The sequence below is a fragment of the Coccidioides posadasii genome, chromosome 3 (assembly GCF_018416015.2).
Source record: "Coccidioides posadasii str. Silveira chromosome 3, complete sequence".
Classification (NCBI taxonomy): Eukaryota; Fungi; Ascomycota; class Eurotiomycetes; order Onygenales; family Onygenaceae; genus Coccidioides; species Coccidioides posadasii.
This window is the reverse complement of record NC_089409.1, coordinates 5,824,006-5,848,598: the sequence shown is the minus strand read 5'-3', so window position 1 is coordinate 5,848,598 and position 24,593 is coordinate 5,824,006. Positions and strand designations below refer to the sequence as shown.

The window sequence follows — 24,593 nt, the reverse complement described above, 5'->3', positions numbered from 1 at the left end:
CACCAAATTTGCCTCCCTATCCCCGCCGTTGGCAGTCTTTGGTTACCCAAAGAACTAATCAATCGCCATCTATTCAGAGGTGCATAGCGCGCTCCCAAATCGCATATTCGAGTTCCGGGATTGCAGTACTATGCGTGCTCCGAGTAACGTTATTGGACATACGGAATCCATGGCCAACCAACCCCTGTTGCCAGAACCAAAAGGAAGTGGGTTCCATGTGGTTTGGCTCAGGAACTCTTTTGGATATGACTTCTTGGGTCTGTATTTCCAGGAACTCCCCGGTTGCAAATGTCATTTGAGGTGACTTCAAGCTGAGTTACCAGGTCAGATTTCAAAGCCAGCAAAATAATCCAGGTGCAAAAAGAAGCCAAAACTGTAGGCAAAATACTCCACACATAATATTCATGTATTCAATCAAGAGTACCCTCTCACTCCAGAGGTCTCCAGGCAGAAAATGGAAAATTCGAAATAAATTCATGTCCAGAGAACTTTGGATAATGTATACGGGGTACAACGTGACTTGTATCAATTTATCCTGGGCAATGGAATGGGGGGGGCTGGGGTTTGATGTTTGTGGAACAAAGACTTTCCCGCGGTGACACTTGCACATCTCAGCGCCAGTCGCTAACCAACCGCTTGTCGAGGAGGGGAATCTTTGAGTTTTCTTGGATGCACAGTCTTGCCAATCAGCATGAATTGCAGGGTGGCCAATACACCATGTTCATCTTTTTCCTCACCAAGAGAAATTTTAAAGATGTGGGTTTGGTGAAAGTACAGAGTACCATGAGTTGAACGAATAGTTTAATCACCTAGAAGTTCCAGTTAATATGCCCTGACATTCATGAACTGGCTGCCCAGGTAACTACAACTTCGAAAAAGTAGAACAATAATCCGAACTGTCGGGTTTCCCGCTGCGGCTCACTTGACGAGACGGGGTACAGAGTACGGAGTACAAAGTTAGTTAGTCTATCGCGGCAAAGGCGTGCGGAAAAGAGGTTTTCCGAACTGAATCATCCTCGGTGGCGGCAATTTTGCCCGCGCTCGCAAAACATTTTTGAAAGTTGGGACGGAATCGTACGGAACCCCAAGTACTTTTTCATCATCCCTTCATATCTTGAAATTTGCACAGTCATGAAGTTTGATATGGCGGTACATCTTGGGGCAATATAAAGACGACAACCCGTGATAGATATGCCGAAAAAGGGGACTAGATTTCCTAAACCTGGATTAGCTCCTCTATGATGCAATTTCTAATGCGAACCAGTGAGTACGGAGTATTTGCACCCGTTATCGAACGATGAATCTGCTAGTGCGTTGACATTGATGAACGCTCTAAGTTGAATCAAATTCGGGTCATGTCGTTAAAGCCTCGCGATTCCGTTCCATGCGATTGTACGACCAGCTCCTACAAACGGGATCCAAGCCGATAGTGGCAAGCACCGACGGGCGGGAGAGTATCAGCTCAACTGGTGAACACACCCTGTAGCCCGGAGGAAAGAATTATTTACGATTTCTATAGCTACCTATTTACCCATAGCAACATTTATTGTTGAGAAGATATAACCTCAGAGGCCGAACGATTGTGGGGTAATGAGGGAACTGATGATAATAATGCGCGGGAGTCGGTGGCTCGGTGAGCCAGCCTCTTCTGGTGAAACCATAGACATGTACTCCGTACGGAGTACGGAGTAGTTAACGGAATGCACACCTAGTTACATCATATCGTGTATATAACTATGAATGCATGTCCATACATAGATACCACAGAACTCACTGAGTATCCCGTACTCCTTGCATGCCACGAATGTACATACATCCATATGTATACACAATAGGTCGCTGCCTTCCTAGGTACCAGTTAATTGACACGAACGTTACGTGGGATAGTTCGACTGCCGGATGTCAATTGTCGAAGGCGGCCACATTGTCACTCCGTTCCCAGAACCTTGCTCCACATCTCCTCCTCCGGGAAAAGAACCGTCGAACTCTTGAACACGACCTGTGAGTTAACTAGTGAAGTGGATCATGTTTGCCTCTTGGCCCAAACTTCGGGTGTTGGATCAGACGCGGCTGTTGTTGAGGGACGGCGAACTTTTCGCGAGCCACCGACCATCACCACTACCGAATTTCACTGCCAGGCATGTCCGATTCTAATCAAACGCGCATCGGCCACCATAACGGCTCTATCGTCTGAGTTAAAGTCAGGATGGATTGGCCATTAAATTTCTATCCTCCTTTCGGCCCTTCAAAGATATATTTATCTTTAAGTCTCTCATTGATCTCCTTCACATACCTGTAGAAGTATCCAAAAGGGAGACTCTACTTTCATTTTCGACATCTTTCGTTTTTTGTTCTATCCCAAATAAGATACCCATGTCTAAGCCTCAAGTTCACGTCGCTATAGTTGGGGCCGGCCTTGGGGGCCTGGCTGCAGCGATTGGCATAGCAAGGGCCGGGCACAAGGTCACACTTCTGGAGCAAGCTCCGGAGCTGGGGGAGGTACGGATAGCACATACCTCCGGGTCTGCAAGATCCTATCTCTTATATGTGACCGGATATTAACCTTTATTTCGTCTTATTATTTAGATTGGAGCAGGCATCCAAATCCCCCCCAACGCGTCCCTGATTCTCAAGCGGTGGGGTATCCTAGACGCCATAGAAGAAGTCTCTGTTCGCCCGAAAGATTTTATCCTTCGTTCTTATCGGGATGGGAAAGTACTCTCAGTCCAAAATGTCCTTCCGTATACCGAAAACCGATATGGGACACCTTATCTCCATATTCACAGAGCAGATTATCACAAGATTCTTCTGAAGGAAGCGATAAGGCAAGGTGTAGAGATTCTACTTGACTCTACTGTGATAGGAGTAGATTTCGAGAAGCCAGCAATTCATTTGAAAGAAAAGCCTGATTTCCACGCCGATGTCGTCATTGGCGCTGATGGTCTTAAATCGGCGTGTCGAGAAGCCCTTCTTGGCCGGCCCGACCCTCCTCGCCTAACCGGGGATTTGGCATATCGAATTATCGTGAGGGCGGAAGACATGAGGAAACATCCTGAACTCTCGGAGTTCCTTGACCAGCCATGCATAAACTATTGGATGGGACCGGATGCTCATGCGGTGTGTTATTTCCTCCAGGGTGGTGGCCTATACAACATTGTTTTAATCTGCCCGGATAACCTTCCTGAGCTTGTGAATATTGCGCAGGCAGATCTGGAAGAAATGCGGGCTTTCTTTGAAAACTGGGACCCAAGGTTGAAGGTTATTCTTGATCTGGTCCAAGAAACCAAAAAATGGAGATTACAAAACAGTGTAGAAATGGCAACGTGGTGCCACCCGAGCGGAAAATTTGCATTGCTAGGGGATGCGTGCCATGCGACTCTTCCATACCTGTGAGCCTCCGAACATTCGCTGCTGTTTTTATTGGGCACTGACAGTCTATCAGAGCACAGGGAGCGGCGCAAGCTGTGGAGGACGGGGCAGTTCTCGGCACTCTGTTTGAGGAGCTCGATGACAAGGCTCAGCTAAGCGATCTACTCGCTATTTATGAAAAAATACGAAAATCGAGAACAACTCGGGTGGTCCAGGGAAGCACAGCTCTTCGGGACATTTTCCATATGCACGACGGCCCAAGCCAGGAGGAGCGGGATAGGGTACTCCTGAATGAAGCACCCTTCGAAGGATTCCCTAACCGCTGGGCGGATCCAGTTTTCCAGCAGTTCTTGTTCGGATATGATGCACGTGCCGAAGCACTACAAGCATGGGACGCATATAAGAAAGGGAAATCCCCCGAGTCCATAAAGGGAGTTGAATCTCGCCTGTGATCATACTGAGCGTTGTTGCTATTTTTGGTTTTTTTTGTTTGCCTTTATGCAGGAATGCTGTATCATCTGTTCATAATTCTGTATATTGGACCGTTCTAGAGCCCTGAGGATCAGGATGCCTCAGAGAAAGGCCTTCAAATATTGTGCCTTGGAAGGCTTCTATAGATAATCTGGAAAGTATAGAGAGCATTTACACAACCTAGGCCATAAGAAATAGCTTCAATGAGCGCTGAGGTAGAAGCAGGACCTATTTTTATTTTGTTACCAAGGGCTTAAGAATCATATGGATCCTTCAATGAAATAGCGCTGCATTTAACTGTAAAGGAGGAGAATTGAAGCTTAAATACCCGAGAAATTCATAGTTGATGGTTATCAGGTTGTAACAACTATGATCACCAGATCACCCAACCGCGCCATGGCAGAGAAGTGCAGTTAATGCCGGACCTGTCAAACCCAGAAACACTCCCAGGTTCTCTTAAATAGTTACTAATGACTAAGCTGTTAACTAATGTAATCCACAAGCGAGCGAAAGATTAAATTAAGGCATGACAACTAACTAGAATTTAACCCGAAATATCTACACTCAACAAACCCTAAATAGATTAAATTACATTGCAATAGGACTACAGCAGCTTCTTCTTGTATGGCCTAAAATATGGCAGTTTGTATATCTTGATGATGCCTGTAAACATGATGCAGGCTCTGAGGCTGTGAACTCAGAGAGTTGAGTGACTAACTGTTCAACAGATTGAGTAGATGGAATAGCAAGCTCAGCAATCTCTTCCCTAGTTAGACCTTCTTCATATTGAATTTGGTGCTTAGATCCTGTATGCTTTTGCTTCTCTTTCTCATTTGCAGCAAATATATCCTGATATTGCTTCTTTATAATAGTGGTGTTGACCATTCCATATTCACAGGTCTTGATAATTTGGTCAAATCCTTTCATTAAGTCCTGGGTGAGCTCTCAAGCCCCTGCTCCATAAGATTCTTAATCTTATCCACCTGCCTATGCAACTGCTGGGGGCTGCTTGGTGTTTGTAGGATCCAGGATGACTGGGAGTTGCTGGATTAGCTAGCTTGGGGAGTAGAAGTTTGGAGTTGAATATCCAGCTGCTGAATAATCTTCCTATCCTCACATTTTACTTGCTTGTAATTATAGCATCTGAAATAGCAGCATTTGAGCTCTGTATGATGTTTAATCAGATTTAACATCCAGTTCTTGCCAACACAGGGGGAGGAGAGATAGGATCTTGTGTGGCAAGAAGATAATTAGCTATATTCTCAACAAATGCCAGTCTGGGTCGGATTCCTTGTTTAGCTAGGTCTAGGATTCATTGAACTAGCTGATTCTCTTCAGACTTAGTCAATTTGGTTGAATTTGTTTATAGACTAGTTCTTGCACATCTTCCTTTCACTTGATGATATATGGTAGTATAAGACACATTAAATAGCCATGTAGCTTCAGCAATTGAGCTAATTTCTTGCTTTTTAAGAGTAGAAATAGCAAGTTCAATCCTGCCCTCTATTTCTATAGAGGATCTTGCATTTTTATTGTAAATTGGTGGCATTCTGACACGTTGAAGTGGATGGTTGAGGAAATTGAAGAAATATCTTTCGCTCGCTTGTGGATTACGTTAACTAGCTCACCTAGTTAGTTAACTAGTTACAAGTTACCTAGCCATTTAAGTTAACTAACAAGTTGGTCCTCAGGACTGCAGCACACTTTGAGAAATGGAGTCATTTAATTATCCATTTGGACCCTGTACTCTGTAGTTCACTGTGTGGCTTAACAGTTGATAGCTACTCGGTAATTAGTTTTCCTTTTGAGGTGGTTGAGGATGATCCTTTCTGCTGGTTAATTTCCCCTTGCAAATTATTGATAGGTCGCAGCTGTTAACTAACCAAATTAACTAACTGGTCAAGTCCCCAAGTCCAACAGTTAACTCGTTTGGTTATTCAGTTAGTTAACTACCCCTCCCCACTCGTCCATCTCCCTGATATTCGAAGCTAAGAACTGCTTCCTCATCCCACTCACATTCACCAGGTCGACCTCAATTCTTGCACCCTAGCTGGAAAAAGAAGGATTGATCTTCCTCGCGGGGTGTATCCCTAACCTTGGTGCACCATGTCTGTTTCGATACAGGAGCTGGACAACACTGTCCGAGCTTTCTACGAAGGCTCAGGCGATGTTGTATGTTTCTTCCCGAGTTGTCCTAAGACCCGAGCATTATGAATAACTGCAGATGCTAATGTCCCTTGATTCGATCAGAGAAAACAAGCGCAACAATCATTAACAGAGGTGTGACCAGCCAGTCCGAGGCAATTTTATCCCTAATCGCGCCGAGATGCTTACTTCTATCTACAGTTCAAACAAAACCCCGAGGCCTGGTTATTAGTGGGAAATATTCTACAAGAGTCGAACTATGTTCAAACAAAATGCAAGCAGCTGTAAAAGTTCATGCTACATTTTGAATTAGGCCACTAACTCCTCATAGATTTGGCCTTGCAGGTCTTAGACGATGTGATTATGACACGATGGAAGGTTCTTCCGCGAGAGCAATGTCAAGGTACAGCTTCTCCGATCGTTTTGGTTTTAGATATGCGTTGTTCACCTTTCCCCAGGTATCCGAAACTTCATCGTCAATTGCATCATTGAACACTCCAAAACTGAGGAAAAGTTGAAGAGCGAAAGAGCATTTTTGAATAAACTCAACCTCGTCCTCGTTTCGATCTTGAAACAAGAATGGCCGCATAATTGGCCTACGTTTATTAACGAAATAATTTCATCTTGCCACACGAGTTTGTCCATCTGCGAGAACAACATGGCGATCCTTCGTTTATTGTCCGAGGAAGTTTTCGACTATTCCCAGGACCAAATGACTTCGACAAAGGCACGGAACCTGAAAACCACAATGTGTCAAGAGTTTTCTTCTATATTTCAACTATGTTCCGAGGTTCTTAATACTGCTACTCAAAGCAGCTTAATCAAAGCGACACTAGAAACGCTTCTCCGGTTTCTCAATTGGATCCCGTTAGGTTACGTTTTTGAGACACCTATCATCAATACTCTTCTCAATCGTTTCTTGGACGTGCCCGACTTTCGAAACGTAACATTAAAGTGCTTGACCGAGATCGGGAGTCTACAGGTTGGACCTCAATTTTCGTACGACGAGAAGTTGGTACAGATGTTTACGGAGACTTTGACAACTGTTTCCAAAATCATTCCCCTATCATTAGATTTAAGGCAAACTTACGCGGCTAGCAACTCCAGGGATCAAGAGTTTGTTCTCAACTTGGCACTTTTTCTCACAAACTTCTTTAGTGTGCGCTTACATGTGAGTAATTTATTTTATTTATTTATTTTTGTTTTCCTAATCTCCAAACAAAGCCAATCTGACCATGTACCAGCTTATCGAAAGGCTCCCCAATCTTGACTACCTGACTCACGGACATTTTTACCTCATCCGCATTAGCCAAATTGACGATCGTGAGATTTTCAAGATCTGTCTGGAGTACTGGACAAGACTAGTCCAGGAGCTATATGAAGAAATGCAGCAACTCCCAATAACGGATATCAACCCTTTAGTTAGCATGGGTGTGAGCGGTTTGTCAAATGGAGGGGCTCCTAATCCTAGCACTCTTGCCAATTATCCTCTTCGCAAACATAAATACGCCGAGGTCTTGTCGAGTCTCAGAACTGTGATGATTGAAAAGATGGTGCGGCCGGAAGAAGTGTTAATTGTCGAGAATGATGAAGGCGAAATCGTTCGCGAATTCGTCAAGGAGAGTGATACGATCCAGCTATATAAAACTACAAGGGAATGTTTGGTATATCTTACGCATCTTGATGTTGTCGATACAGAGAATATCATGGCAGACAAGCTAGCCAAGCAAGTTGATGGGACCGAGTGGTCATGGGCGAACTGCAACACTTTATGTTGGGCCATTGGGTCGATATCTGGAGCAATGAATGAAGAAACAGAAAAGAGATTCCTCGTCACCGTTATTAAAGATCTCCTTGGACTCACCGAAATGAAGCGCGGGAAAGATAACAAAGCAGTGGTGGCGAGTAACATCATGTACATCGTCGGACAGTATCCCAGATTTTTGAAAGCACACTGGAAGTTCTTGAAAACGGTGGTTAACAAGCTTTTCGAATTCATGCATGAAACTCATGAAGGTACGTATAGCGTCGGAACCCCCTGAATTTGGCTAACAAGGTTTGGTGAAAAAATAGGCGTCCAGGATATGGCCTGTGATACATTTATTAAAATTGCCAACAAATGTAAAAGGCATTTTGTTGTGCACCAGCCCGGCGAGGCAGAGCCCTTCATCGACGAAATTATTGGATCAATGAGCAAGATTACCTGCGACTTGTCCCCTCAGCAAATTCACACTTTCTATGAAGCTTGCGGCTATATGATTTCCGCCCAGGGTCAAAAGTCAATACAGGATCGGTTGATTGAAAACTTGATGTCATTACCAAATGCCGCGTGGGATAGCATTATAAATCGGGCGAACCAGGATCCTGCAACTTTGCAAGATGGGGAGACGATTAAAGTTGTAGGTAACATCATGAAAACGAATGTCGCTGCGTGTTCCTCGATCGGGAGTTATTTCTATTCCCAAATAGGCCGTATTTATCATGATATGCTGAACATGTACCGGGCTTCCAGTCAACTGATTAACGATGCGGTTGCGAGAGATGGCAAGTGACTCATGTTTTACTGTTTGATGATTTTTTGCTAACCTCTTGCAGGAAACATCGCCACTAAAACTCCAAAAGTTCGTGGACTTAGGACCATCAAAAAGGAAATTTTGAAGCTCATCGATATCTACGTTGAAAAAGCGGATGATTTGGACATGGTTAACACCAGAATGGTACCGCCACTTCTCGAAGCTGTCCTAGTAGACTATAATCGAAATGTGCCAGATGCTCGAGAGGCAGAAGTTTTGAATGTTATGACTACCATTATTCATAAACTTCATGTGCGTATTTACCCTCTCACGATAGAGCATTGCCACTAACAACATCACAGAATCTCATGGAAGATAAGGTTCCAATCATTATGGAGAGCGTCTTTGAATGCACTCTCGAGATGATTAATAAAGATTTCCACGAGTATCCGGAGCATCGTGTCAGCTTTTTCAAGCTTCTCCAGGCTATCAATCTCTATTGCTTCCCAGCCCTCCTTAAATTGGACGCCAGCCAGTTCAAATTTGTTATCGATTCTTGCATGTGGGCTAGTAAACATGATAACCGAGAAGTGGAAAACACTGGCCTTACCATGTGTCTTGAACTAATGAACAACATGGCAGAGACTGACCTACAAACGTCAAGCATTTTCTTCCGTCAATTTTACATTCCCATTTTGCAGGATGTTTTCTTCGTTCTCACTGATACGGATCACAAAGCCGGTAGGTCAATGAGAAACCCTGAGTGTGGGAAGCTCGACTCACATGGTTCTATAGGTTTCAAGTCTCAAGCGATGCTCCTTTCGCGCATGTTCTTCTTCGTTACTACCAATAAAATCCAACAGCCCATCTATTCCCCTGAACAAGCACCTATGGGAACTTCAAACAGAGAATTTTTACAGGAATATGTGGGAAGTTTGCTCCAGAGTGCCTTTAAAAACCTTCAAGAGTAAGTCGAACGCATCGCTCTGGTCAACCGCCACATCTGACATTGACCGCTCTAGGGTGCAAGTAAAACAGTTTGTTCAAGGCCTATTCACTCTGAACGATGACTTTGCGAAGTTCAAGACGCATCTGAGAGACTTTTTGATTTCACTAAAAGAGTTTGCCGGGGATAACGCGGAGTTGTATGCTGAAGAAAGGGAACAAGCCCTTAGAGAAGCAAAGGCTGCTGAAAGAGACCGGGCAATGAAAGTGGGCGGTCTCTTAAAACCGGCGGAGATGGACCAGGAGGATGAACTTTGACTCGACGAGGAGTTGCGGACAGAATTTGAAAGGTCCGCCGATCGCTGTGCCCATCGCTCGCGGACATCGTATTCAAAGGGTTTTATCTTTGATGGGTGGGAGCTCTACGGTGTCTAAAACCCCATTACAACACAAATCCAGATTAAACTCAGGCTTGGACCGCTTTCGAAGTGCCCCCGCTTGTTAGCTACCCGCCTCCGCCGCACAAGCAACGACGAGCGGTAATGCCTCGCTTATGAGGACGTGATAAGCTACTATTTTAAGAGATCAGGAAACCACAAAATAGGGAGACATGTGTTTAATTTTGAGCAGTGTATCAATATTGTCCATCCACTTGTATTGTTGGATGTATCCACATTGCCATTTCCATTTGTTGGCACAGCTCAACACTGTGATAGTGCTGACCTTGGAGGCTGTAGATATTCACTATTTCAAGAATATCAATTTAAATCAATGGTATTGGATGTCGGAACTCCACATGTACTGGGACCGGCCCGTCATTTCCTTTTTTTTTTTTTTTTTTTTTTTTTTTTTTTTTGGTGCTTCACGGGCCCAGTTTCGCATATGAAGTACTTCATGCAGTCTCCATTTTGGAGAATAAGGCGGCCACGATTTAAAGTGGATTTTATCTTAGGACATGCATTCCTAGGAACAACCATTGATATGAACTGCATACTCCATACCAGATAATATACAGAGGACTCCGTGGTCAACTACCCATGCAGAGTACTCCGTCGTAGGCGCGGTTTATTAACTTTGGACTCTTGACGGCGCCATGACAAGTATGATTTGCAATTCTTGGTGAATGGTGCAAGTGATAACGGGTCAAATATAGTTACAGGATAGAATCTTATCCCCAGAATACTCCGTATTGAAGCTTATGTTCATGTCACGCAAAATGCAACGAGATTCAAATTGATTCCACCCAATTTCCCCGGATACGGAGTATTTTGGCAATGAATCGTCTTAAACTTGATCCCTGATCCCTCTTCAGGCAATAGGGCAACGACCGGGCCGCCGCGGTTCACTCTTCTCGGTTTCGAGCCGGGGCAGGACGTAAGCCGCGACGATGCAGCAGGTTACTGGAATAGTTTTTGAGGCCATATTGGGCTGCATTGCGGTAAAAATATCATTCAACACCTCGTTGGGCCCTTCTCCTGCGAGCACTCACTGAAAAGTGGTCATACCCGCGGCCTCGGTTTGGGACGCTTGACTTCCTGTCTGTTTTGTTTGGACATATTAAATCAAGACTTGGCACCAATGGCGGGCTTCGATGATTTCGAACCAGATCCTTCCGAACAATTTCAAGACCCGCGTTGGAGTATCACGAGGCGCCCTCTGCAGTACGGCGAACAATCATTCGCCCCCGTCAAATCCGGAAATGTAAAGTGAAGTCTGGACTCCCATTTTTCTATTATTGGAAAATCAAGGCCGCATGTGTGCCGACATCGACCCTCCACACTTTGCTGGCTAACCACATATATATTAGAATACGAACACGGCTGACGGGAGTTTGAAGCAGTTCCCGTGGCTTCGCGTTCTGCCGCCTGCACTGTATTGCATTTGAAGGCGCTTTAGCCGACCGAGATGCGCGGAAGCGATGGTCTTCATTGAGGTGCAGGACAACTTGACTGGTCCAGGGAAAGACAAGGTTTCCCCTTGGAGGCATCATCAAGTTTCCTCCCCACTGGATGGTGTGCCCGTCAAAGCCTGACCCGTAACCAGTGGATCAGGTTACATTTCTCAGCTGGTGCTTTTCAAAACTCATTGACCGTCCTCGTATCCAGGAAGACAAGGAGCTCGGTTCCTGCTGATAAAAGCATGAGCCAGACAGCTATAAATCGAGGCTCCTTCCTTCGCAAGTTGGTAAAGGTTCGACATCATCAACAGCGATATTTGCCTCGATTCGACACCGCGACACGAAGTCCATTCTTCCGCAACAGCTCCGCTTAAAAGACGGTCCCATAGTTTGTGCCCCAGTCCGGACTCTAGATATTGTCCTGGGTTATTTCTGACAAAACCACAGGAAAATATGAAACTCACTGCGGCTGCTCTACTTTCTTCCCTCGCTTTCGCCTCAGCGTGGAACCTGGATCTTTACACCACCGACAAGCGCCATGTCAAAACGCACGGAACCAGAGACTCCGGCTGTAAGAACATCGAGTTCCACCCTGCGCTCAAAGTTAACCGTGCAAATTTCCGTCCCGCAACCAATAACTGGCCTGACCCAAAGACTTTCGAGCTTTATGCTAGTAAGAACTGCAAAAAGTTGAGCTACCGTAACGGCAAAGGCAATCACAAGATGTCCGCCAGAACCATTCGCAGTTACAAAGTCTACTAAGAAATTTCACAAGGCCATCAAGGCAGCCTTCGCGTACGGGCTGAACAGCATGATGGGTGGATGGATTGCCTTCAATGCTGGTGGCAGTGGCGTCATATGTCATTAATGTAGTTGGGAATCTAGATTTCTCTTCTCAGGCAGAGGGTCCTGTATTTCATTCTCAAAGTTGTCAATTTCCTAAATGTATACTTCTTCATTCACCAAAAATATCTCAAAAACCCCTGATAATTCTATCTGGTTGCTGTTGCAGACACGGCGGCCGGCGTACTCTGAACTTTGTACGTAGTACTCCGTAGACATGATGGGAAAGGGGCAAGTATTAACTTACTGTCGCACGCACACTTAACTAGTCACCTATGAAGTTTTCAATCTGTATTAACTAAGTTACGGAGTACTCCGTAGTCAGCCTAACCAGTTAACTAGGTTAACAGTCCATGGACGGAGGACCTGGTCCGGGATTTTAGCTCATTAGTTAAGCTCATCAGCCTTTGGGATGGCTGCTTATCACAACAACAACTAATGCTGCCAAGGGCCCCAATGCGGAACATTCTCACCACACCTGTTCTTTTGTGATAATCAGAGCCTTTGAACCATTTGCTGATTCACTCCAAACCATCACCAATAACTTCATTGTCCCCGCCTCTAAAATAGTATCGAAACATATTATCCACCTTGTACCAGGGAAAATCTAGCATGGCGCGAACAAGGCCTCCAAACCCGCCCGCCCCTAGTATAACTACTACCCATGTCGAATCCTCCAACATCCAACAGACAAGACGGGGAATACCGATTACTGGAACCCTAAGGCTACGAGGTGAGGCAACGGCCACAGAGGAGAGCCCTGCCGAACGGAGACATATACGATGGGCTGAAGACGTTGTCGACAACGAAGGACAAGGCAAAAAGAGCTCAAAAGGTACATAATCCCACCTAGGAGAAATATGCGCTTGAAGACCTTCGATCCCTTTTTTTTAAACTAATAAAACTTCTGGGTCCAGTCTGTTGCATATATCATAAGCCCCGAGAGGTTGGCGAAAGCAGTTCAGAGTCAGATTCTTCCGACTCCGACTCTTCCGAGAGCAATAGCGACAGCGAAATCGATAGTGGAGAAGCAAGAATGACCAACAGCCGCTCTCCGAGACGTCATTTACACAATCATGATCATGGTGGCAGTGAGCATTCAGGTCACGGCAGAAAACGACCAAAAACGAAACCAAAGGTAAACGCTTATGAGCGGGTGCCGAAGTATAACGAAAAACGGGAAGGCACTGGGAAAGGCCCTTGACAGGTTCTGGAAGTATAGTGACGATAATGGATTTACGAACCACTACTTTGGCATTTAGTTTACATATGAAGAATCGCGACATATATTATGGGATGATTATTCGTGTGGGGGGACATTTTCGTCTGCTCGCCAAAACAGTCATGGATTTTTGACTGATGATCATCTCGTTGAAACACGCATTACGGCGGAGTCGGTTTCCTGCGCTCTCTATAGCCTATCCACCCCGGCATACGCGAACCCATTTTAGGATGTCCCGAGTTTGTTGCTATAAAGGGAAGTTGGGAACTTTGTCAATGGAACATTGAGGCTTGATGAGAGATGACGTTTAAAATGTATATAATATAAATAGGTGCCCTTAGACCATCATACTCCGTCTCCTAGTGGCAGGGCCGCGTTGCAAGCGCGTTGAGTCGATTGGGGTTTTAGCATAGCCAGCCGCAGTCTCCTCCGTGGAGAACTCAAACATCCCTTCAGCAGGTGGTGTTTTGTTGTACATATCAGTCCTCGTCGTCAAATCGGCATGGCTAGCATCAAGTGATGGGTTTGACGAGTACCTCCGTGTTTCACTTCGCTTTTTTGTCTGGCAACGCTTTTTACTTCCCGCAACAAGAGTTGAAATAGCAATGCTAGATGCTGATTGCCCGTTATGGTAATCCCCGTCAGGATGGGCGGAACATCCCTCCGCCATTTGTTCATGATCGGGTAATTTTGTTGGCGGATCCTGGGGCGCCTGGACGGGATTGTTATTTATAGTGTCACCTTCTTCGGGCGTTTGGAAATGTTCGGGCTGCGATCTCGAAATACGCCGAAATCTGTCTTCCCCAACGGCATCAACAAGCTCCTCTGTGGGGCGTCTCATTTTATCTCTGAGGTTTGGCTCGGCATAGCTCACAGGTCCTCTTGATCGTCTAGACTGTCTAGTCCTTGTATTTGCAGATGCTTTGCCGTCCGTCGGACCCGGCTCTGGGAGTATGTCTGCGCTTTCGGATGTTGCAGCGCGATCGACCATATTTGGGGTAGCAACTGGTGGGTTGGTGTCTAAACAGTGGCCCACTTCCTTGGGTGAACGGGCTCCCTTTATGGGTGCCTTCGGGTTGAATTCAGATAAGTTAGGTTCTAAAACGCTAGACTTTAGCTTGTCGAAACTGCCGCGCTCGTCCTTTATTGTCCTGCTACACGGTGTTCCATTGATCTGTGTGAAATGTCGTTTTCCTTCACCTCTCAGCTGAACTTTTTCTGAATCAGTTTTAACCGGTGACCTTAGGTTTGTGTTTGTGCTCTCTGCAGCAAATGGTTAAATATTTGCCAAAAATATGTGAACAGTGAAGGGAAGATACACTTACTTGGTCCTAAGGCTCGACGCCCAGGCTTCTTTCCCCCCACAGGTTGCCTTTTGTGTTTGAAGACTCTCTGTATGGGTTGGTCCTCGCTACGGATATCTATCTCCTGTGGCAGGTCCTCGGATGATGCATTTAGGCGGGTGAACTGAAAATCATCTTGACAGTTGGAATGCGCTGAGCTGGGCTCTCCCTCTTCCTGTACATCGAATTTTCGTTTGGATCCGGCCCTTGGAGGTATATGGCCATATCCATCTGGGTCTGTAAACCGCTCAGCGTTGGGAAGAATATCTTGTAGAAACGAGCTATCTCTACGTTTCCTTCGCGGTTCAAGGGCCGGCAATTTATTTTGGGACAATAAATTGACCTTGGAGCATTTACTGCTCTCGGGTGATTTCTCTGCGAAGAAAGGACTGGAAACATTAGCAGGAAGAGATAAAAGCGACCCTGATATCGAACAAGGTAGCGTGTCTTCTTGCAGTTGATCGTTTATTGGTGATTCGGGAATTTCTTCAACCCTGGGACAAGTCAGACAAGCAAGTTTTGGTGTGGAGCAAGGCAGGCGTGTTTTCTTACTCAGGAGTTAACCTCGGAAAATATTTATCTTCGCAGATGACAGGAAGTCTATCTTCGTCTCCTGTCGAGACAGTCTTTTCAGGCTTCACATTTTGTCGGCAACAGGAAGGAGACCGCAAGAAATCAGAACTATGCGATTCCTTTGGCGTAATAGGGTGTGCCCTCCGAGGCAACGAACCAAGATCGGTAACCAAAATGGATAGCTCGGCTAGTTTTGCTTCAAGTTTCTCTTTGACAGAGAACAACTGGTTACCGAAGCGCTGACTACCCTGACACTTCTCAACTTCCCTATTCAGATAACTAATTTCATCGCGAAGGGCAACGTTTTCGGTAAGGAGTCGGGACACTTCGGATTCAAGGGTTCTTATCCGCGCGGATTGAATTGAGTTTGCTCGGGCAATTTCCCTATTCTGTCGAATAAATCGTCGCTTCACTAATGGAGTTGTTTAGTACTATGGCGTTTCGCTCGCAATTTCTACACTCACAAGATTCAAGAGACTCCGTTGCCGGAGGAAGATCGTTGAGGCGGGCCATGGAATTGTGGTTCTAGAAGCAGCCTTCCTGTAGCAGGTATAACACCCTTCTATTCGAGTCAAAAACAAGATGGCAACATGTCAGTGAACCGGCCAGTTGAGATTGTCGGGATGTTGTGCTTCTTGGATTGGCGAAGTTGGACTTGTTCGGATGGGTTTGAGTAGAGCAGAGGTTTGTTGACATTTAACTCTTTCTGGTTAGATCATCCCCTAGCAGAAGCTGCCGGAGCAACCCGCTGATCTCGGCAAGTGCTGCGTTTTGTCACCAGAGCAGGCTGCTTGTCGCCAGCGATCACAGAATGTGGCTTTCAATCCTGCCGTCGAGAAAGTTGAAACCTTGATTTGCGCATTATGGCCCATGGCCCGCGGCCGACCGGCATGTTCGGACCATCTGCCGGGTCATCCTTACGACAGCCAAACGGCCTGTCTAGCTCGTCTTCGCAAAACTCGTCCATTCTTGCTGCCCGAGTCGCCGCTAAAAAGGCTGAGCTTGAAGACCTTGTACAGCTGCGCGATGTCAGTAGCGCGTTGGCGACCCAAATGGAAGTATTAAACGGGAAACTTGAAACACTACGTGATGGCACAGAAGGTTTGTCATTTCAATCCTTGCGTTGCTGCAATGATTGAGACATAGACCCTGTATTCGATAGACGTTGGCCGCACACGTTAACCATTGACATGGCGTTGTACTTTAGCTGTTGCTTGTGTTATGGCAAATTGGGAGAATGTGTTGAGGGCTATCAATATGGCGTCGGGTGAGTAAACGGGTGAACAGATTTTGACCTCCTTTGAGATAACTAATGAAACCCTTTCGTTCGTCTCAGCAACAATGACTCGGACCAACAACAGAGCTGTTGAATCAACACATCAACAGGGCAGCATTGACAACCCTCAGGGGTCCTCCCTCCCCGCTCCGCTAGTGCGCATCCCAGCTGAACCGCTGGAATCAACTCCAGGAAACGAGCCTTAGAGATTGGTAATGATACCCCGAGAACAAAAAGGGTCAGGGTATGCAATTCTTTCTCCGATAATATATCTGGGGTTTTGGAGAAGAGTAGGCAGCGTCGGACGGAGCGGCTTGTTCTACCGGCTCCCTATATCGGTGCATGATCCTCACATATTAGTTACTGTGCCTAGCGCCCTGGTTTCGTTCTCCTTTGACTACCCTCTATGGCGGGATACGCAGTTCTTCCTGTTGGTTCAATTGTCGCATTAGCGCTACGTACACATCCAACACGTATTAGATTTATCAAAGGAGAATATGCAACTTGGCTGTCGAGCGCGTCAGGACAGCTCGATAAGCGATATTAACCCCAACGCGCGAGAAAGAAGTCTAGAGTTAACCTACAATGAGACGATAGTTAAATAGGTAAAGTCTCGGGCCAAGTTGCAACGGTCCACGCCCGCTCAGGGTGGAGCCTTTTGAAATTAAACCGCAATCCCCTGGTAGTTAAAACACTGATTCATGGATTGAGCCGAGCCTTCAAAATGAAAGGTGTCGTTCTTGACTACAAATACCCCGTGCGTCTCCCCTGCTAGCCCTTGTTCCGTTAACCTTTACATCCCTCTTAAAGAGTTGTTGATGTCGTATTTCCAATTAAGGAGCGAGACGGACGTGTATTTTGATGACGCGCCCCCAAGACCAAGCCACCAACATATCAATAAACCTACGATGGCAGAATCTGGGCAATGCCATATTATGTAGGTGACGTTTACAAAGTTACAAAGAGTTGATACCATAGCCAATGATGCCTTTTGGCAGATCGCGTGGCGTGTTGTTGTTGAAACCGCGTTCGCGTACACACCAATCTTGGGGGGTTATAGACAAACACCTCTCTCGCAATTGAGGAAGTTTGACGGAGATTCGCGCGCAGTTTTGATAAGCAGGTTATTGGTGACCTGGCCGTTCATCCTCCAGCAAAGAAAACCACGCGTTTCCCGAGAAGACACCCGTCAGGGAAAAAGCAGGAATAATAAAACCCGAAACCCAGCAGCAGAAGAGCTCGACTCCACTGCGGCAAGCACGACCAGCTTGAAGTCACTTTTCTTTGCTTTTTATCAATCGAGGTATGCGGCTCCCGTGTCTATTTGCTCTCCCCACGCCCTTGGACTCCGCCCCTCTGACTGACCTCGTAGGCCGGCATTTTCTGCTTATAGTCTAACCCGGAATAGTCCCGGAACCTACATCAATGCAAACGGAAGCTTTGGAGCCTGCCCTCGGGACTCCGAGATTCGATCCCGATGTGCACAAGAGTCCGAGAGAGGATGGCCCAACGAGCGGTGAAGACTCCTTTGTTAAATCAATTATCACTGGCTCTCCCCAGAAATCCTGCACCCACAACACTTGGATGGATATAAAGTGGGACGCGCCACCTGAATCCAATTCACGTGTCTCTCCCAGCGATTTAGCACAAATAAAAGATCCCCTTGATGCTATTGACGCTCTAGAGGAAGCCCTTGAAGAAATCGGAGAAGCTTTACCGACAGCTCAATATCATGGTCTCGATTCCCCCCAAAGAGGGGGTACCCCGGTTGAAACTAGCAGGAGCCAAAATGGAGAGACTAACCACACGGTTTCCAATTGTTCAAGGAAAGAGACCACCAGCCTCGCGATATCGGAGGGGTTGTCATGCATGGACGGACCTCCCAAAGATGCAGGTGAAAATGCGAAGCCGAAGACTCCACGACAAGCACCAAGCCGAGCACCCGAGCAAACTTGCGAAACACGAACGTTGTCGAATTCCAAACCCAGCAAAACCTCTAGTAACTGCACGGGTCCCAAGGTAGCAGACCGCTCGGTTGGCGAAGCTCTCGCTGCAGGTCAACTTGGTCACACCCCAGCCAATGTGCCGAAGACTTCTAAGACCGAACAGTCCAAAGCGAACCGACTTAGCATCGCCTCACTTAGTACCTCAAAGCCAGGGTTTACACCAGTTAAGTCCACCAAACCCCTCACTAAACCGACCTTCGAGTTACCGGGCGAGGCCATTTCACGGCGCATGAAGGCTCAGCGAGAGCAGCGTCTTAAAAAAGAGGAAGAAGAATTACAGCGCAGACGGGCCTTTAAGGCTTCCAAAATTCGATACAGTATTGTTCCATCTACTGAAGTTAGAGAAACCATTACCAGCCGCTCCAGGGCGAACCTAAGTGCTGCTGAGAATTCTCACAAAGCTCCAGCCCAGGCAGGTACAAGATTGAATTTTTCAAACTCAGCGCAAGCGAGCCCTACAGATAGAACCTCCCTAAAACACACTGGATCCGATGAGCGCCTTGGACGGCGGACGAGTTTTGCGCCCCCAAGAACGCGTCATTCGTCGGTGAACAGTGACCTAATCTCGCGCTCCTCCAGTTTGAAAGCTGTGTCCAATCTTGCCGGGACAAACGGGGCCCAGACCAGAAATTCTATGACCTCTACAAAGACCCCAGCTACAAAGACCGATCACATAATACAGAAGTCCCGAGGGAAAGAAATATTCGGACAGGATCGTCAATTGGTACAGGAACGTGAGCGCGAGCGTAAAGAAAGGGAAGATGCTGCTAAACGTGCCAGAGCAGAAGCAGCACAGCGTGGAAGACAGGCAAGCCGCGAATGGGCAGAGCGACAAAAGCAAAAATCCAAGATTGTCAGAGCGAGCCTCAATGCCTGAAGTCCGATCAGTGGGGCCGGCAGGCGGATTAGGTCCAAAGTACGAAGCGAAAGATTGGCGGTACTTATCTGGAATCCTCGCCCATTAAGCATGTATGAATTCAAGCCCGACTGTGTTTTTTTGATAAGGATCTACAGGCGGTGTGCCTGGACGATACCGTGGATGAACATCACTCACATTCTCGTAGTAACTAGTGCCTGAATTTTGTTTTCCTGCTTTTTCCTTTTTACCACCACCTCCCTAACCAGTTCGAGTTATTCAACTGTTAGGGTACGAAGATAATCATATGTTTGTACTACTACTACGCTGCTCGTGTTGCAAACTACCCTCTCTCTTCTTTTAAAAAACACATTCTCTCTGTCTGTTGATTCTACTGTTGGCATGCTGCAAATGTATTTGGTCCTCTTGTCTTCAAAAAGAAAGGGTTTTTTTTGGGGGGGGGAGGGTTTGGTTTCATGGTGCGGGTATATCCAAAATGATTGGGGGTTTTTCTAACGTCCGGAGAGACTGCTTTCGGTCACCTCATCCATGACAGATGACCGAACTACTTTTATGTCCGGCAGTGTTCATGAAATATGAGTATGGAAACCCAAGTTCAAGCGTTACTAAATTTCAGTCAGCTTACTTTTCCCATCTTCCAACTTGTGCAAAATCAACGGAACTTACAATTCATCATGCAATATCAAATCTATACCTCTAACACCTCGCATCCTCAAACGAGAGTATATCAAGCCTTCAAGTTCCGGGCTAGGTGGCCGAGATTTGAAGGAAATTTATTTATTTTTATTTTTATTTTATTTTATTTTTTTTTTGGCCAGGTCTATGTACGAGACCGAGCTCTCCGGCGACGAAGTCGGAATGGTGGCTAGGAGACCACCCCCTAAAACACCACACGCTCATATAGAGCATGCAGCATTTCCAGAGCGTCAAGATTCTGCAGAGTGCAGAGTGTTTCCGTAACAACGGTGGGCTATACACCAAGCTGCATTTGATACTAGGCTATCCAAAGGCCGGCACGCGGAGACTTTTATGGAGACAAGGAGATAGGTCTAATAAGTACATATTTTCGCTCATGATCATACCGCTAAAGTCATGGACCTCTCTTTCATATTAGCAAAAATAATTAGTCCCTTGTGAGTTTTTTGGATTGAGCAAATTACAGCAAAGCAAAATATGTAACCATCGTTAGGTCCAGCCCCTATCAATGGGGGTATAATATCTTGGGCCGGATGATTTTGACCATATTGGAGATCGGAGTGGAAGCCTCCAATATTTCGCATGCGGCGAATCTCAAAACGATTGAATGGGTAAATTGACCCCATCTACGGAATAGACCAGGAGGACAAATGACATTCATGTACCATAAGCCGACTGCATTCTACAGCTTAGGGGGTGAAAGACCGGAAACCGATGGCTTCTAGCCCTAAATTACGATGCTCAAGTCCATCAAAGACTTGTCAATGCTCTCGATAACGAAGGTGGGCAATGCAAATAGAAAGAGAATTTTCGGTAGCCAACGGAGGTGTTACTTTAACAGAGCAGGAATTTCGACGGCACCGGGTGCCCAAAAGTTATGCAGTGTGTTATTTCCTATGACATTTATCATGAGAATGGAGAGGATTGTATGTAGAATGCAGTGGAAAGAGCATGCAGAAAGAGGTAATGACCCAAATCGATCCAGCGCAGCAAGCTTCTGACCTGCTGGAAACCAAGCAGAGTTGAGGCTGGGAATGGCAGTTGAGAGAGTTGGACGTGAGTACGGAGCACTCCATACAGTTATCAAAATAGGCTTGAAAAGACAACCTCGGAGCGTTCCTACGTGGAAGTCGGGCTAGCCTAGATTCTCCCTTGATGAGAAGAAGAAGGACATGAGGCAAACGAGATTTGAAAACAGTGGGTGATATCATCGCAATTCTTGCAGCGAAAAGCATTTGCCACCTCGGCTGCAAGCGGTGGACATGCGAGACAGACGGCCTTTTTTTTTTTTTTTTTTTTTTTTTCTCCCTTTAAAAATTATTCTTCTCGTATATGCCCGTCGCTCAATCGTGGCTTAGTGGCTTCCACACAAGGACTTGGCGGTGCGCCTCTCCACGAGACTCAATCAGACGACACCGTTCACCAGCCCTATGCACCCTTGACGAAAGTTAAAAGAAGCTTTCATGAGGCGAACTCGAAATTTTTTTTTTTTTTGTCGTCGTTAAAAATTCTCTTTCCGACCAGGATTGTCTCTGGCTTTTTTGCAAAAGGACGAAAAGAGCCCCTCTCAAACCAGCGCGACCACACGGATGCAGGATTCCAACGCCATCTGAGTGAGACCCTGAGATGTATCGTGTTGCAAAACCAACAATCGTGAGGGACGCTCCACGCACAGCTTAAAAAGAAAACTTTCCGCCAAATATGTTAGTTACAACATGGTTCGAGCTGAGCAAGTTACACAGGCACCACCATTTTCCCCAGTAGTTATTGGAGCGACCGCCGACACGCACCCCCCAGCTGGATACCTGGACTTTTGTAGTAGAACCCTGGCGATCCTCATGACCTGGAATTTGGCCCCAAAAGCGAACGGGAGAACGATGTTTGTATATCACAAATGTACATATGTATGTTTATATGCATGTCCTGTACATACGTACATACTTATTGGACAATGTATCCATTGTTCCAGATTTTCATAAAAACAATTGTTCAGTGTAATGTTGAGGTTTGAGAAGCAAACACCAATGGTAAGCGCTGAGGCCTGCACAAGGTCCTTAGTTGAATACTTTTCTTCAATATTTTTTTTTTTTTCTTTGCACTGGTTGGGTAGCCAGACCCATTTTCCTTTGTCTTGATGAAAAACTAACATTTGTTTGATCATCTGTGAGGATCCATAGTGGTCTTGCTCCAATTGTTCCAGATTTCAGCAATGCACTTTCACACAGGGAGACAGGCAATTTATCAACAGGGAATAAGATGAGTGAGTCGAATCGTGGTGTCTGTAATTGACATGTCATCATACATACAAAAGATACATTCTCAAATCAAAAAGCTCATCAGGCACCAAAGGAAGAAAAAAAAGCAGCCAATTGCAGTGCACGCACAAACTTCCATTCCCCCTTTTACCATGGTGGACCTAGCCAGTAAAATCTAAACAACAAACAAGTGAACACCAGACCTATTGCCCTGAAATCCACCAGGAGTGTTTCGCAAAAAGCAACCAAAATGCTCCCTGTTTGTCCCACTATGGATTGAAATCCCGCCTTGAACCTTTTCCAAGGTACAAAAATACTTTAGCAAGGGTGGAGAAAAAAAGGTAAAGAAAAGAAGCCTTTCCATGCGCCTCAGAAAAGTTCTCCTTCTGGACTCTTCTGTCTTCCATAAAACCATTTCCCCCCCAAGTCACTTCCAACATTTGTTTGAATGGAGGAATTTCAGAAAATTTTGCATAAGATTGAACAGAGTGTAGAATAATCCCAACCAACATAAAATGGTTATAACGCCGGCTTGAATGCTGCATGGATGATGCTAAACACAAAAACATTTTTGCCCAGATTTTTTTGATAAATGCTTAACACGTTGAAAGAAAAAAAAAGAGGCCTCCCTGGAGAGTAAAAGATGACCGTAGGGAAAAAAAATAAAAAATAAAAAATAAAGAGATATCGAACAGTAGAGGAGAAGCGCGAAAGAGAACCCGTAATCTCGTAGAACACAGTAATCGAAGCTTAAATTGCAGCGAGCCCTGTATCATGCTTTTGTGTCGATATCAGGTTCGGGCGATGGAAAAAAAAAAGATATGTATAGATATTATCTTATAATGCACATTTGGCGGATAAGGGTTCGTTCAAGAAAGGGTCAAGCGTCGTTTCCAGTCACGAACCTGGTCGAAACAACCAGCGTATTCTTCCAGTTCGGTTTTGGCTTGACCAGATAGAGGGATAGAGGTCGAAGAGGAGCTGCTTAGCGACGAGAGGGAGGTTTGCGAAGAGGTTGGAGATAGAGTCACTCGGGAGGACTTGGAAAATATATTTGAAATGGAAGACAGTGCCGTGTGAACTCGCTGGGTGGTGGGCGTAACGAAATTGGAAGGAGCACCGAGTGGTTGATTTTGCCCATTGTCCTGGTTGAAGACCGTCCAGGGCTGGCCGAGGCCCGTTGTAGATGTTGGAGACGAAGGTTCTGACTCGGACGTCGAGTATTGATCTATCTCTGCGAGCCGGCAAGTCTGAGAACAGTAGGCTCCCCCGAGAGTTTGTCTGTCACAGACAATGCAAAAGTCGAGAGACCAATCGGTAGACATTGTGGGTTGATTCTGAGGTCGGAGGGAGCGGATAGAAATCCTTTTTTTTTTTTTTCTTTTTTGAGAAAATATTCTTTTGGCTGGTGGCTTATCGGTTACTGCCCCAGGCACCGAGAGAAGAAGCAGGATATATAGCAAGTGCGTGGGGAGGGGGGGATGTTGTGGTCACGGTTCAGGTAGAAGCAGGACGAGGACGAAACGATGACACGAAACCGGCCGAGATTTGACTGACACAATGAAAGAAAAGGATGTCGAAAGACAGATCACAAGGTAGAAGAAAGGATGGGAGCGGGGGGTTTTCTGAGGAACTCGTGATTGAAAAGAATGCGTCGAAAGTGAAGAGTGATATGGAGAAAAAGTGGTGTGATGTCTAGGAGGGTCCTCGAGAGAATGTAGGGCGGCTGTAATACTTTTTGAGGACAGGGAAAGGTAGAACACCAAGGTACACACAATCAAGAGAAAAAGAGGTTTTAATGTGGATTATTATTGTGCATGGTTTTGTTTTTCGAGAAAGGGCGTCTCTTTAAGTTCGAATTAGGGGACTTCTCAATCGTTCCTCCACCTTCCCCCCCTTGGCCGTGGGTGCTGGGAGTTTTACATCCACGCAGGCTGATCATCCCGGAAGCTTCGAAAAATTGGGTCAACAGGATGAGGCCTGGTCTTGGGTTGCCTGCTAGTCTCAAAGTCTGGTTTATTTTATTTTTTTTTTTGGTCTTTTTTTTCTTATTTTTGAATTTTGAATTTTTTGGCCCAAAAAGGAGACCCGACGGGAGCAAAAAATAAAACCGAGTTTGACGTATGGAATCACAGAGAAGCGTCCATGTGTCTAGCGTTAGA

At 45.9% G+C, this 24,593-nt stretch overlaps 10 protein-coding genes across 10 annotated transcripts; 7 read left to right on the top strand and 3 right to left on the bottom strand.

Moving 5' to 3' along the window:
• The first annotated feature begins 2,293 nt into the window (after positions 1-2,293).
• D8B26_006881 (uncharacterized protein) lies at positions 2,294-4,028 on the top strand. Its single transcript, XM_003070300.2, has 3 exons — positions 2,294-2,499; positions 2,587-3,389; positions 3,443-4,028. Exons 1-3 carry the CDS (start codon positions 2,374-2,376, stop codon positions 3,819-3,821), a joined length of 1,308 nt encoding a protein of 435 aa, XP_003070346.2. The 5' UTR covers positions 2,294-2,373; the 3' UTR covers positions 3,822-4,028.
• Positions 4,029-5,836: 1,808 nt separating this feature from the next.
• On the top strand, positions 5,837-8,537 carry CRM1_2 (Karyopherin transporter; the record flags this gene model as incomplete). The annotated part of the gene is made up of 7 exons (XM_003070299.2): positions 5,837-6,012; positions 6,091-6,120; positions 6,187-6,259; positions 6,317-6,388; positions 6,444-7,156; positions 7,230-8,001; positions 8,059-8,537. The coding sequence occupies exons 1-7, from the start codon at positions 5,947-5,949 to the stop codon at positions 8,535-8,537; spliced, it is 2,205 nt and encodes a 734-aa protein (XP_003070345.2). The 5' UTR covers positions 5,837-5,946.
• A 42-nt stretch (positions 8,538-8,579) lies between these two features.
• On the top strand, positions 8,580-10,237 carry CRM1_1 (Karyopherin transporter). The gene is made up of 4 exons (XM_066125325.1): positions 8,580-8,810; positions 8,861-9,239; positions 9,294-9,465; positions 9,521-10,237. Exons 1-4 carry the CDS (start codon positions 8,685-8,687, stop codon positions 9,759-9,761), a joined length of 918 nt encoding a protein of 305 aa, XP_065981407.1. The 5' UTR covers positions 8,580-8,684; the 3' UTR covers positions 9,762-10,237.
• A 1,556-nt stretch (positions 10,238-11,793) lies between these two features.
• D8B26_006878 (uncharacterized protein) lies at positions 11,794-12,102 on the top strand (the record flags this gene model as incomplete). The annotated part of the gene is made up of 1 exon (XM_003070298.2): positions 11,794-12,102. The coding sequence occupies one exon, from the start codon at positions 11,794-11,796 to the stop codon at positions 12,100-12,102; it is 309 nt and encodes a 102-aa protein (XP_003070344.1).
• Positions 12,103-12,795: 693 nt separating this feature from the next.
• Positions 12,796-13,387, top strand: YPI1 (Type 1 phosphatases regulator ypi1; the record flags this gene model as incomplete). The annotated part of the gene is made up of 2 exons (XM_003070297.2): positions 12,796-13,018; positions 13,101-13,387. The coding sequence occupies 2 exons, from the start codon at positions 12,796-12,798 to the stop codon at positions 13,385-13,387; spliced, it is 510 nt and encodes a 169-aa protein (XP_003070343.2).
• Positions 13,388-13,531: 144 nt separating this feature from the next.
• On the bottom strand, positions 13,532-15,834 carry D8B26_006876 (uncharacterized protein; the record flags this gene model as incomplete). The annotated part of the gene is made up of 4 exons (XM_003070296.2): positions 13,532-14,668; positions 14,731-15,242; positions 15,301-15,733; positions 15,786-15,834. 4 exons carry the CDS (start codon positions 15,832-15,834, stop codon positions 13,743-13,745), a joined length of 1,920 nt encoding a protein of 639 aa, XP_003070342.2. The 3' UTR covers positions 13,532-13,742.
• A 276-nt stretch (positions 15,835-16,110) lies between these two features.
• D8B26_006875 (uncharacterized protein) lies at positions 16,111-16,911 on the top strand. The gene is made up of 3 exons (XM_003070295.2): positions 16,111-16,422; positions 16,529-16,588; positions 16,658-16,911. The coding sequence occupies exons 1-3, from the start codon at positions 16,185-16,187 to the stop codon at positions 16,801-16,803; spliced, it is 444 nt and encodes a 147-aa protein (XP_003070341.2). The 5' UTR covers positions 16,111-16,184; the 3' UTR covers positions 16,804-16,911.
• Positions 16,912-17,892: 981 nt separating this feature from the next.
• D8B26_006874 (uncharacterized protein) lies at positions 17,893-19,594 on the top strand. Its single transcript, XM_003070294.2, has 2 exons — positions 17,893-17,900; positions 17,970-19,594. Exon 2 carries the CDS (start codon positions 18,023-18,025, stop codon positions 19,478-19,480), a length of 1,458 nt encoding a protein of 485 aa, XP_003070340.2. The 5' UTR covers positions 17,893-17,900; positions 17,970-18,022; the 3' UTR covers positions 19,481-19,594.
• Positions 19,595-22,700: 3,106 nt separating this feature from the next.
• D8B26_006873 (uncharacterized protein) lies at positions 22,701-23,000 on the bottom strand (the record flags this gene model as incomplete). Its single annotated transcript, XM_066125324.1, has 1 exon — positions 22,701-23,000. One exon carries the CDS (start codon positions 22,998-23,000, stop codon positions 22,701-22,703), a length of 300 nt encoding a protein of 99 aa, XP_065981406.1.
• Positions 23,001-23,300: 300 nt separating this feature from the next.
• Positions 23,301-23,756, bottom strand: D8B26_006872 (uncharacterized protein; the record flags this gene model as incomplete). The annotated part of the gene is made up of 1 exon (XM_066125323.1): positions 23,301-23,756. The coding sequence occupies one exon, from the start codon at positions 23,754-23,756 to the stop codon at positions 23,301-23,303; it is 456 nt and encodes a 151-aa protein (XP_065981405.1).
• Between the last annotated feature and the right edge of the window lie 837 nt (positions 23,757-24,593).

What these genes read in the sequence shown, in the direction of transcription:
- D8B26_006881 (XM_003070300.2), top strand. Translation starts at nt 2,374, where the DNA reads ATGTCTAAGCCTCAAGTTCACGTCGCTATAGTTGGGGCCGGCCTTGGG. An exon ending in AAGCTCCGGAGCTGGGGGAG is followed by an intron (nt 2,500 to 2,586) that starts GTACGGATAGCA and finishes CTTATTATTTAG; the next exon opens with ATTGGAGCAGGCATCCAAAT. An exon ending in CATGCGACTCTTCCATACCT is followed by an intron (nt 3,390 to 3,442) that starts GTGAGCCTCCGA and finishes ACAGTCTATCAG; the next exon opens with AGCACAGGGAGCGGCGCAAG.
- CRM1_1 (XM_066125325.1), top strand. Translation starts at nt 8,685, where the DNA reads ATGGTTAACACCAGAATGGTACCGCCACTTCTCGAAGCTGTCCTAGTA. An exon ending in CCATTATTCATAAACTTCAT is followed by an intron (nt 8,811 to 8,860) that starts GTGCGTATTTAC and finishes ACAACATCACAG; the next exon opens with AATCTCATGGAAGATAAGGT. An exon ending in GCCTTTAAAAACCTTCAAGA is followed by an intron (nt 9,466 to 9,520) that starts GTAAGTCGAACG and finishes TGACCGCTCTAG; the next exon opens with GGTGCAAGTAAAACAGTTTG.
- D8B26_006875 (XM_003070295.2), top strand. Translation starts at nt 16,185, where the DNA reads ATGGCCCATGGCCCGCGGCCGACCGGCATGTTCGGACCATCTGCCGGG. An exon ending in ACTACGTGATGGCACAGAAG is followed by an intron (nt 16,423 to 16,528) that starts GTTTGTCATTTC and finishes GTTGTACTTTAG; the next exon opens with CTGTTGCTTGTGTTATGGCA. An exon ending in GGCTATCAATATGGCGTCGG is followed by an intron (nt 16,589 to 16,657) that starts GTGAGTAAACGG and finishes CGTTCGTCTCAG; the next exon opens with CAACAATGACTCGGACCAAC.
- D8B26_006874 (XM_003070294.2), top strand. Translation starts at nt 18,023, where the DNA reads ATGCAAACGGAAGCTTTGGAGCCTGCCCTCGGGACTCCGAGATTCGAT.